A 12623-nucleotide genomic window follows, 5' to 3' on the forward strand; every position below is an offset into this window, starting at 1 on the left:
TCCTTTTACCCCTAGACTGAATGATGTGTGTGAAGAGCTCAATTATGGGCATGTTCTAAGCAGATGTTTTCAAACCTGAAGTCTTTTCTTTAACAATTTGAAGATTGCACATTAGAACATGCCTGCACAGATTCTGCGTGATGTGCATTTGCCTCTGTATGAATTGGTATGTAATGTATGGATGACCCTCTCATTTTAATCACAGGTGACTACCCACAGGCTATGAAACATTACTCAGAAGCTATTAAACGCAATCCTACCGATGCTAAGCTCTACAGTAACCGAGCTGCCTGCTATACCAAGCTCTTAGAATTCCAGCTAGCTCTGAAGGTAATAGTTTGTAAAATATTTTTAGAACTGTTACCCTTGCACTCTTCCCCTCTTTCCCCCCCCCCCCCCCCCCCTGCTGCACAGTTGGTAAATTTGTTGCACAGTATGGAGCAGAATAGTGCAGACCAGGAAGATCTCTGTTTAATATCTGTTCATAGCTCAGTTATGAAGGGGTTTGATAGGGTGGGTGCGAAGGAATTGTTTGCACTTGTGGATGAATCCAGAACAAGGTAGCAAAAACAAAAAATATTCTTTTTTTTTTTGAGTGGTTAAAAATGTGGATCCTTTTGTCACGTGGACTAGTTTAGTGATGTGTTTAAGCAGATGATTGATGCATATGAGGCAGAAATGACCAGAGGGGGATACAGGGGCACCTTGGAAGAGGTAATTGGAAAAGGAGGCTTTTGTGGAATAGAAAAATTAGCTGAACCAAATGACTTTTCTGTGCTGTAGATTCTATGTATTTGTACATAACTAACTGGTGTTGGTTGGAGAGAGGAAGATGTCAGACACCTTTTTTGGCTCCAGGCAGGGAGGTGATTATCAGTTTTTGAATTGGCCTTTGAAGGGTATGTGTGGGTTTTGGGTGACAGGATTTGGCTCGACTCTGACCTTTCCGTTCCTAGTCCAGATTGGATAGTTTTTAAACACACACACTGAATCAGTGCTCACGTTTCGATCCTAATTTGGATACAGTTCTGGAGGGCAGTAAGCATTAGCACGCTGAGGAGAGGTGATGAACTTTTCACTTGTTTTTTGAAAGTTGCTGATTCTTGATGGAATCTGATTCCAGTGTCCATTTTGTCATGTGATCCTTGGCTGTGTTGACAAGCTATTCCAACTATAGATCAGGGAAAGAGAGATTAAAATTGGAGCCTAGTTGTATCCTCAACCAACATCATGTGCACCTTTTCCAGCAGCAATCACTGGATATCATTCAGGAGCAGGAATTCTAGTTTGGGTTTTCTTTTTTCCTTCATTTGCCCAGGATCAGTCATTTGCTTCAAGTGCAAATAGAGGTCCCACACTGCTGCTGTGGGTGAGTTACTGACTGGTTGGGAAGCATACATATACTGTGCTGGAAAGCCACTTCCCCTTATGTACCAGCTGAAACTTGTCTATTTTAGAAGTAGAGTGCAAGTTTCAATTTGGTAGTCTTCTGTTTCTAGCTAATGGATGAGCTTGAAATAACTGTCTTTGCCCAGCTAGCTGGAGCAGAATAGAGAAAAAAAAAACTGCCTTCAGTTTTGAAAAGCTGATTATCTGTATTCAATGAAAGCAGCTTCCACTAGACTCGAGATTGGAAAAACCATCATCATTCGCATCCTACTGGCTACAATAACCTAGCTCTGGTCTAGTTAGTTGGATAGGACTGAATAAATTTTATAACTTCCTTTTGAGGAGGATTTTCTTAATGGAGGTTGCTGATTTTTTTTCCCCAGTGTTAAACACACACTCTCAATATGGAGGAGACTTAAGGGACGAGTAATGGGGTTGGAGTTCTGAAATTGCTGTTTAAATCTGAAATGTAGGCACTTGCAATATATTTTGTGAAATGTTGTTTGGTCACGAGAAAATTTCTCAAGTCCTGTCATAATACTTGAGGCTGTAACTGTCCTTGTTATAAAATGTGTTTTATAGTTCTTGAAGACACCAGTCCTAGTTTTTTTTTTTAAAAGTGGAATATCCACCATCTAACTTTTAGCACAAGTCTGTGTGATTGTAAAGAATTGAAATTTGTTTTGTAGTCCTTTTTAATTTATTTACTTTTCAGTTTAAAATAATGGACTGGAGGAATTTTATTCTTTCTCTTCCCCTCCCCCTCCATTTTTCATCAAACTATGGCATTTTAATCCCCCAATATGAATCGTGCATGCACAGTTATTTCAAATTGTTAACTGTCAATAATTTAAGATGCTGCTTCTCTCTGCTTACAGGACTGTGAGGACTGTATCCGCCTAGATCCAACATTCCGTAAGTTGCTCCGTTATTTTTGTGTGATTATTAATCTGTTTTTGCTGATTTTTGAAACTCTGCTTAAATGTCATCCCAAATTCATACTAATTTTTATTCATGGAGATAGGTAGAAGTTGTATTGGTAAATTATAGCATTTATTTGAAAAATTAATGTCTAACTTTGTTACAATTTGATATCAAAAAATGTGCCTCTTTAAAAACTACTTTCAGAACATTTTTCTCATGGACAGTGTTGTCGGTACTGAAATATGGTTTCATTAGCGGTTGGTAGCTTTTGTGGCACCTCACTGTGCACACACACCAGAGTTTGTCAGTTATCTGGCCATTTGTTTATGCATTTTGAAGTCAGTTGTAAATTCTTCAAGCTGAAGCAGCCATTTATTTCTGCTATTTCGACATCAGCTACTTCTAAATATATCTGAATCACAAGTCTTTCCCCCTCCCTTCTCCCACCCCAAGCTGCTAGTTTAGAGACAAGTTGTGCAGAGTGACAGTTCAATGTTGGACTCTTCCCCACCATCCCCACTGCAGCATTGTGATATCAAAACTACAGTGTGGAAGTGGTAAGTAACAGCATAATATTCCTGCAGGTAAAGCAATAAGTGATTCAGCCAGGGTTGGACACATACCAGTTAAGAGGTTGGATGGGACACCTCCTTGGTGAAAGGTTTCCTTGCTTCACCAGGGATGGGGAGACACTGAATCTTCAGTGTGTTTGAGGCCAGCATTGAGTGACCAGATCACCACAGAAGTGAAATAAGTAAGACGATGCGCAGATGTTGTTTGTTATAGTATTATCACCGGTGTGCTGAGCACAGTGGAGAGAGTTAGCCCGGCAATCAGTGTGTCAAAATATGGTTCCCTAATGCCTCTGATTTCCTTATCTAATGGATCCAGAAATAACAATTCAGTTTTTAAAATAATTCCTCACTCTGATAGTGAGCTTCTATTGTTGACATACAGAATGTTGCAAATTAATCTTAATTCAAATTCTGTACCTGATTCATTATAGTTAAGGGTTACACAAGAAAAGGAGCAGCCCTCGAGGCCTTGAAGGATTTCTCCAAAGCCATGGATGTTTATCAGAAAGCACTTGAGCTGGACTCTAATTCCAAGGTATGACTGGATCATCTTTCATTTCAGCTCCTCTTCTGTTCACTTAGGCGATGATGTAAACTTGACAGCATTATAAACTAAAGTCTCTGGTCATGTTTTAGGCAGCATAGCATGTCTGGTGATTTCAGCAGTGGTGATGCAGGCTGGTTTTCTGTCCATGGCTGATGTATTATGTGAGCTGATGGCTTTTTTTATAGAACTCCAGTGGACTGGAAGGAACTTATTCATAAGGTCCCAATATTTAAAAAGGGGAAGAAATCCAACCCTGGAAATCATTGTTCTGTTCACTGTCAGTTGCAGGAAAGATGCTGGAAATAGTTCTGAAGGATGAGACTTTAAGATCTACCGAAAAGGCAACAAAGACAAATGGCATTTGTATATAATTTTGCCTGAGTAATACTTTTTGAAATTCCTTCATGAAGTTCAATCAAGAGCAAAGGGAACAGAATATGCGATTGTTAGACTGACGAAAGGAAAATCCAGAAGATAAATAGGATTGAACTTCCCAGATGTTGGAACTTCCCATTTGCCACAAGTGAAATCTCCCCTTTCCAAACGAGTAAACAGAGGGTAAACCAGGGAGTAATATAAGGCCATACGTTAATTTGGATATCTAAAACAGACAGCACCTTTGGCAGATTTGTATCGGCTTGCTGGGTTATTTTCTTTGTGACCTTAATTTGTTTTTAAGCACTAAAAGGAATCTGAATGAAAATCCTTGATGGATGAATCTACTGTTGATAAACACTTGGCTAGGCTGGGAGGGTTGTCTAAGAGACTGGTTTTCCTGGGAAATTTCTGTCTTTGTCTTGATGGAAAGTTTATTTTTCAGCTTATGGTAAAGGTGTAGGACGTAGCGGAATGTTGTTGCGAGTAAGGAGAAGGGGCTTGCCTTAATATCTCTTGTGCAATCCAGGACACTCCTTCGTTATGTCAGAGCCTGGAGTGAGAGTTTGTGAGGATCCGCTGAACAGGCAACCCTGTGTTTTTGGATTGATTGGTTGAGAGCTGATTCCAGGCCCTGTCTGTGTAAAGATACACAGTTATAAAATAGAATTGAACCCCTTCCCTCCCAAAACAAGTAAGCTCTCCACCAAGCTAGTGGATCAGTTTAAGTGACTGTGTTTTGGAAGAAGGTGTCATTGGGACTGGAGTACTCTGGCAAGGCAACAGTTTTAGTCATTTTGGCCTTTCCTCCCAACTTGTGTGGGACAGTTCTGAAGTGCACCATTGGAAATATGGTGCATGTTCTTTATGGACGGTTCAAATAGCATCAACTGCAGATCTTACAAGGCAATATTAGTAACTAGGTCGAACAACCATGCATATATCTCTTCCTCAAAATTCCTTAGGAAGCTTCTGAAGGTTACCAGCGCTGCCTTATGATGCAGTATAACCGAAATGATACTCCAGAAGAGGTAAAGCGTCGTGCCATGGGTGATCCAGAAGTGCAGCAGATCATGAGTGACCCTGCTATGAGGTTGATCTTGGAGCAGATGCAGAAAGACCCACAGGCACTAAGCGAGTGAGTACATGCATTAGCATGCGTTGCATCTTATTTCTGACTGACCTGCATGAGTTTGGAGCCTCTTTATGAAGCATGCCTAGTGTTACTGTTATAACTTAAACTCAAATAGTTTTAGATTTCTGTTGAATTGTGGACTTAAGTGGGGGAGGGTAGACTAATTTGCACTTTGCTTCATTGCTGAACTGTCATATCTGTGCTACTAATGCTTTCTCTCCTCTTCTCTCCAGCCACTTGAAGAATCCTGTTATAGCCCAGAAGATTCAAAAACTCATCGATGTTGGTCTCATTGCAATCCGGTGATGATTGTCACAAGATTTCAGCAGAGATGAGACCAGGACAGTCCTTCAGGAACATGCCCTCTAGGGATTTAGGGGAGGGAGGGAGGGAAATGGGAGGAAAAAATAAAACAGCCAAAATAAACACTGTGTACAGCATCTCATAGTTTTTATTTGTAACATCTGATTATTTAGTGCAATCTTGGTGCAAACCTATAGCCTGTGCACTTTCTGTAATTTTAATTTTTTCATTTTTAAGATGACAATGTGAAATGCGTATCTCTGCTGCTGTTGTCACCTTGCAGTAAATGTAGAGATGTTGGGGTTTTCAGATTTTGCAGTTTATTGCATGCAAAGAGTTGCAATAAAGTGTTGTATCCAACTGTACACTTCTAGTCCATTTGTTTTTCTGCTGCTGTAAACCTTGTAGTTCATGGATATAATATATTGACTCTGCATGTGTTGTGTAAATTCCCCTCAAGTTGAAACACCTGTCTTTTGGCTCTTTTTTTTTTTCCCCCTTCTGCATCAATATTAGAGAAATGTCTTCATGGCCTGTAATTTAACAACTTCTCTGAATAGCTTGCCTGCATAACCAGCAAGTACTTATTATATACAACAGGTACCATTTTCTGTTTCTGCCCTTTCACCACCTCTTTGCTTTGTCTGCTTTAAAATTGGAGCTCTGCTAGTCTGATGTACAGATCTTAAAAGTTGATTTTGAAAAAAAGTTTTCTTTCCTCCCAGTTTCTTTCTTTCCTCTCCCAAAGGTTCTAAATTTTCATGGAATGTATTTCTATAGACGCTGATACTGTCCCAAAATAAGCATTCTTTGAGCTTTGAAGCAAGTGTGGCCACCAGGATGTGGAAGTGTGCTTGAAGGGTAGTGGGTGACTGTTTAACACTTTAATAAAGTATTCTATTGCCCATGAAAGTGCTATGAAATATTCACACTTCCTGTATTTTAAGGGGAATTCCTTCTATATTTAAATAAAATTTGAGGGAGTTATCTACTTGGCAATTGGCTTCTTAGTTTCCCTTGTTTGTGTTTTTGTTTAAAACTCTAGATGTAAGCTGAATCTGCAAGCAGTAGTGAGATCTTGAAAGCTCTACTCCGGTAACTGGTGTAAATGGGGGTACTGTCCCTTATGATGGTAGATAGTGTTTAAATCAAATTCTAGATTTTTGCTTCCACTACATTTTATTCAAGCAGAACCCTCGCCAGGAGGAATGAAGCAGTACTGTTGAAACTACTTTTACAAGGTTGAGGCTTTACAATAAATACCATCAATATCCATGTGGGGTCACTTGACCAGAAACATAACTTGGCCAGCCATCTAAGTACTGTGTCTACAGGAGCAGGTCAGAGGCTGGGTACTTTGCAGCAAGTGACTCACCACCTGCCTACCCAAAGTCTCCCTCTGTCACCTATGAAACGCAAGAGAGGAGCAAGTCACACACATACTTGTTAACTGGAAAAATAAAGGAATTTTTGTTTATAGAGCTCTATTACAGCCAATAACACACTTGGGCTGAATACTTGCTCATTCTTGAAGAAATAGCAGAAGAGAGATGTTGTAAATGGCATACAGTCTGGGCTCCGAGTGCATGTGGACAGGTCACTGGGATCTTTTAGATCACTTTTCAGGTAGCATTCGGAATTAATTTAGCAAGTTTTTTTCAAAGATAGGAGACGAGATGAGTTGACACACTGGACTTTTCAGGGTCTTTTAGAAAGGTGCTGGAAAGCTGAGCTGGGTTGTGGTCTTCCTCGGGAATTCTCTCCGTGGGAGCTCTCACCCTTTTTATACAGTTCAACCCCAACTCAAAACAATTCAAAAACGAAACTGATGACAGGTCAACCTTTTGACCTCCATCAATCTTGACCTGTCACTTCTTTGTAAGCAAGTTTTCTGTTTATTGAGGTGGAAGTCAGGTAGTTTCCCAGAAAGGTTTGTTTTCCTCACAAGACCTCTCTGTGCCCCTTTTAAAGATGTTTTCAGGGACTGTTTTTCAAAGTCATGGCCTTTACATGACCCCATTTGAAAACCCCAAAATTTAACATTTCTTCAAAAAAATATATTTAACAAAGCCGAGGCGCTTTTGTAATACTATGGAGTGGGAGTTAAATGCACAGCCTCTGACACAGGCAGTCATGCTACTCACTGAGCTACAGCTGACAGCAACCCACTGACTGGCCCTCCCATTATAGCCAGTCAGGTTCGCTGCTGTGATAACGGGCTACGAGCAGATGGGGTTGAAAACAGTTGGCGGGGAAACCCCTTTCCTAGCATACTAGGAGGCAGAGAAACAGTGCATCATCAAAATAGCCACCTGCTGGTGGGGGAAAACCCCACCCCTTGACCAGGGAACAGGCACCATAAAGTTCAAAACCACAGGCTACTGGTCACAAACAACTAACTAAGAATTTGCTGTGAAGTCAGTGTCGAGGAAATAAGCCTCAGTGCCACATTGTGAGCAGTTGTCTACTGTACGACCAACCGGATGAAGGGGAGGCAAGGGCCAGGAAATTAGTTATGAAAATGAAATGTTCAAAATTGCTTTTCGGGACGAATATTGGGAATAGTGGATAGATAGGCAAAAAGGGAAGTATTTTTGCTCTGATATGAATGCTAACTCATGAGTTAGCAGAACCTTACCCTTCCTAATATTAGTAAGTTAACCATTGACAGTAATTATAAAAAAACATGAGTATACGAACATAGACGTGTTTGTATCTGTATAGTTCTCAATATGGAAGATGTGGAAAACAAGCCTATCCCACACAAAGAGGAGGAAATGTGGTGCAAGTCTGGCCTTTTTGGAAAGATTAAAAGGCAAAATTTTGTTTCTACAAGGTTGCGTAACAATGAGCCTTTAGATAGCACTTACGATATAACAAAACGTACCAAGGGGTATCAAACTAAAGTTGACACCGCTTTACAAGGAGGTATTAGGAGAGGTAACCAAAGGCCTGATCAAAGAGATTTTAAGTTTCAAGATGCATCTGAAAGAGAGGTGGAGAGGTTCAGGAAGGGAATTCCAGAGCGTAGGCCCTCAGAAAGTGAAGGCACGGTCGCCAATTGTGGAGTGGTTAAAATCGGGGTGTGCAAGAGACCAGAGTTGGAGAAATCCCGGGATCTCTGAGGGTTGTCGTGCTGGAGGAGGTGGATGGATTTGGAAACTAGGACAGTCGTTTTAAAATCGAGGTGTTGCCAGACTGGGAGCCAATGTAGTTCAGTGAGCAAGGGTAATGGGTGAATGGGACTTGGTGCAAGTTAGGATATGGGGCTGTAGAGTTTTGGATGAGCTCAAGTTGATGGAGGGTGCAAAATGGGAAGTTGGGCTGGAGATAATTGAAATAGTCAAGTCAAGCAGCAACAAAGACAGAGATGAGGCAGGGGTGGAGAGGTCATTAGCCTGACTCACTGCCCCTCACCAGGAGGAATGGTGCACAGCCTCCAGTCTACTTCCCATCTTTCTACCTGTCAGGCTTGAGTGGCTGGACCCGAAGCCTAACTCTCAGGATCAGGGCAGCACACGAGCCTTCCCACCGTGTCAATGGAGAAGGAATTGAATGAGGGTTTCATAGGAAGCCTCCTCAAAGGCCTGCAAGCAGCCGCAATTAGCAGAAAATCGCCGTGGTGACTAATTCGATCTGGGGGAGGGGGTGGGGGCGGATTTGATGCCTTCGCCAAAACTCAACTGCCAATGAACGGAACATGCGTTTGAAATTCTGTGATGGTTTGTGCTAGTTTGGTCGAGTTGTGCTGGGAATGTGCCTAAAGGAGTTCCAATCACCTCACAGGCCGTTGTTGTGCAATTAACCATACAATGCTTTTCAGATTTACATTGTGAAAGCATTGTGAGAGTCAGTGAATGAGGTATAGGCGATTTCATCATGGCAGGTCATCCTGAACTCCTCCAGTGTTTGAGCACTGGTGAATGGGTCTGCCTTCGAAAAACCCCTACACTGTATCATGTATAGAAAGTGGAAGATGTAAATGATTTAGTACTTTTTCTTTCCCAATTAGGAGTGTCACAGCATGTGGGCCAGTCAGCTCCTGTTTGTGGGCAGACCTCAAAGTTCTGTTTGGAGTTTATTTCAGTGACACTGTCTCCGCACATTCACAAACACCCAGGCAAACCCTAACAGTTGGAAAATTAGTAACCTTCACAACATGTCCAGACAGGGCAGTTTTCTTTTTTTAAAGAAACAAATCCCAACCTCAAGATTTTAAACAACCTCAAGGGGTAACCAAACTGGAAGGAGTTAGGGCACATATGACAGGTTTAGAGGTAAATGGGCAAGGGGACAGGAATTGCACTCAATCAGCCCAAATGTTCGTTGAAAATAACAGCCTCACATGCATATCGCTTGTGCATTGTCACAGCACGCCTTTTGCAACATTGGCCTCATGACTCAAGTTTGGATATGTTGTGAGCAAACCTTGCCAGAGAATCTGGAGGTCAGTTGAAGTTGTGAGTTTAGCTAAGGGAATGCATTGTTTTGGCTTCAGGGTGATGCAGAGTGCAGTCATCTCAAGCACCTAAGCCGGAGGAGGTGTGTGTTTGTCCAGTGACAAAAGAGTGACTCGAAATTTTCACCCAGCGGAAACTGCTTGCAAGTTTCACATGCTACGGTAACGCCCTGAAGCAGACAGTGAGCAAAGGGCAGAGGAGCTGAAGAGTAAAGGTTTACTATCCTCACACATGTACAGGAGAGGACGCTTGCAGCCTGAACCTTTAACAGCCGGATTCTGAAGAAACTGGTGAGGTTTCTTTGATACCTTTGTTGGAGTGAAGTTTTTAAATATGCTATTGATTGGAGTGCTTGCTGGTCGATTGCCTTCAGTTGTTACTATCTGTGGGGCGTATATGTAACGTTAGAAGAGGTTAGAGTGCAAAATCATAGCCTAATGTAGCACAGAAAGAGGCCCATCCGGCCCACCGAGCCTGTACTGGCTCTTTGAAAGATCTCTCCAATCAGTCCCACTCCCCCCACCTGCTCTTTCCCCCACCAGTCCCACTCCCCCCACCTGCTCTTTCCCCCACCAGTCCCACTCCCCCCCTGCTCTTTCCCCCACAGCTCTGTAAATTTCTCCATTTCAACTATTTATCCAATTCCCCCTTTTGAAAGTTACTATTGAATCTGCTTCCACCGCCCTTTCAGGCAGCGCGTTCCAGATCACAACAACTCACTGTGTAAAAAAAATTCTCCTCATCTCCCCCTCTGGTTCTTTCCCCAATTCTCTTCAATCTGTGTCTCTGTGGTTACCGACCCTCCTGCCGCTGGACACAGTTTCTCCTTATTTACTCCAGCAAAACCCTTCCTGATTTTGAACGCCTCGATTAAATCTCCCCCTTAACCTTCTCTGCTCTAACAATCCCAGCTTCTCCCGGTCTCTCCCTGTAAAGTATATGCAGTACCCTTGCTTTTTGAAAAAACACAAGTCGAAACTCCATTGTCTACTTTAGTTTTTAACAATTTTTGTTTTGTTTGAAAATGGTTATTTACATATTTGAGAAGAATAAAAGTATTTGTGTTACTTGGGGCTGGTGTAGGCCTTTCTGTCCTTCAAGCCTATTCTGCTTGAATAGGTAGAATCGATCTGGTTAAATGTTTTCCTGCCTCATTCTTCTTAAGAGGGCACGGTTTGTTTGGCCATTTAACAGCGTCTCCTCGGCATTCAAGAGGTCAGTGTTTTATGGAACGAGGCCATGTTTTTGTTTTAGTTTTAGAGATACAGCACTGAAACAGGCCCTTCGGCCCACCGAGTCTGTGCCGACCATCAACCACCCATTCATACTAATCCTCCACTAATCCCTACTATATTCCTACCACATCCCCACCTGTCCCTATATTTCCCTACCACCTACCTACACTAGGGGCAATTTATATTGGCCAATTTACCTACCAACCTGCAAGTCTTTTGGCTTGTGGGAGGAAACCGGAGCACCCGGAGAAAACCCACGCAGACACAGGGAGAACTTGCAAACTCCACACAGGCAGTACTGTCTCTTTCCTACTTCACTGTGGGGGTCGTGCTTTGTGCTCCCCTTACGCCATAGTTTCCGCTGCCTTCTCAGTCAAAGAATTGGTGGTAATTTTCTGCTAATGTACTGTCATTCCAGAGTTCCAGAGCAGATTTGCCAATTAATTTCACTGTGAACACCCCTACCCACCCACCTACCTACCTCCGGTCACACTGAATACAACGTCACCAGTGCTGAAAAGCCAAGTTAGGCAGGAACATTCAGCCTGGGTCTCTGGATTTGTAGGGAGGAGATTGAGGGAGATGAGATGTTCTGCAGTTCTGTGGTTTTTGGAAAAAGGAGTTAGTAGGGAAGACAGTGCCTGGAGTCTTGATTTCAATGCTGTGAGTTATATTCCATTACTGCTCCATCTCCACCCTTGTGTTCATCCAAACCTCTGCTACCATATCCCAACTCACACCGAGACCTATTTATCCCCTGTGCTCACTGACCTACATTGGCTGGCAACGCCTTGATTTTAAAATCCTCATCAAATCCCTCTCTGGCCTCAATGTTGTCTCCCTATCTCTGTAACCTCTTCCAGCCCCTACAACCCTCCCTATCTCTGTAACCTCCTCCAGCCCCTACAACCCTCCCTATCTCTGTAACCTCCTCCAGCCCCTACAACCCTCCCTATCTCTGTAACCTCCTCCAGCCCCTACAACCCTCCCTATCTCTGTAACCTCCTCCAGCCCCTACATCCCTCCCTATCTCTGTAACCTCCTCCAGCACCTACAACCCTCCCTATCTCTGTAACCTCCTCCAGCCCCTACAACCCTCCCTATCTCTGTAACCTCCTGCAGCCCCTACAACCCTCCCTATCTCTGTAACCTCCTCCAGCCCCTACAACCCTCCCTATCTCTGTAACCTCCTCCAGCCCCTACAACCCTCCCTATCTCTGTAACCTCCTCCAGCCCCTACAACCCTCCTTATCTCTGTAACCTCCTCCAGCCCCTACAACCCTCCTTATCTCTGTAACCTCCTCCAGCCCCTACAACCCTCCCTATCTCTGTAACCTCCTCCAGTCCCTACAACCCTCCCTATCTCTGTAACCTCCTCCAGCCCCTACAACCCTCCCTATCTCTGTAACCTCTTCCAGTCCCTACAACCCTTCCTATCTCTGTAACCTCCTCCAGCCCCGACAACCCTTCCTATCTCTGTAACCTCCTCCAGCCCCTACAACCCTCCCTATCTCTGTAACCTCCTCCAGCCCCTACAACCCTCCCTATCTCTGTAACCTCCTCCAGCCCCTACAACTCTCCCTATCTCTGTAACCTCCTCCAGCCCCTACAACCCTCCGAGATCTCTGTGCTCCCTCCAATTCTGGCCTCTTGTCCATCCCCCGATTCCCATCATTCCAC

The 12623-nt window shown here is 43.2% G+C and overlaps 1 protein-coding gene across 1 annotated transcript in view; it reads left to right on the forward strand.

Annotated features, from left to right (window-relative positions):
- stip1 (stress-induced phosphoprotein 1) overlaps nt 1-6247 on the forward strand; it is a 28571-nt gene extending 22324 nt beyond the window's left edge. Inside the window, exons 10-14 of the mRNA XM_068021903.1 lie at nt 206-330; nt 2268-2304; nt 3320-3423; nt 4776-4948; nt 5179-6247. Of these exons, the coding sequence (XP_067878004.1) occupies nt 206-330; nt 2268-2304; nt 3320-3423; nt 4776-4948; nt 5179-5251 (512 nt within the window). The 3' untranslated portion in view covers nt 5252-6247. The remainder of the gene's footprint in view (nt 1-205; nt 331-2267; nt 2305-3319; nt 3424-4775; nt 4949-5178) is intronic.
- The last annotated feature ends 6376 nt before the right edge of the window (nt 6248-12623 follow it).

The sequence above is a fragment of the Heterodontus francisci genome, chromosome 44 (genome assembly GCF_036365525.1).
Source record: "Heterodontus francisci isolate sHetFra1 chromosome 44, sHetFra1.hap1, whole genome shotgun sequence".
Lineage (NCBI taxonomy): Eukaryota > Metazoa > Chordata > Chondrichthyes > Heterodontiformes > Heterodontidae > Heterodontus > Heterodontus francisci.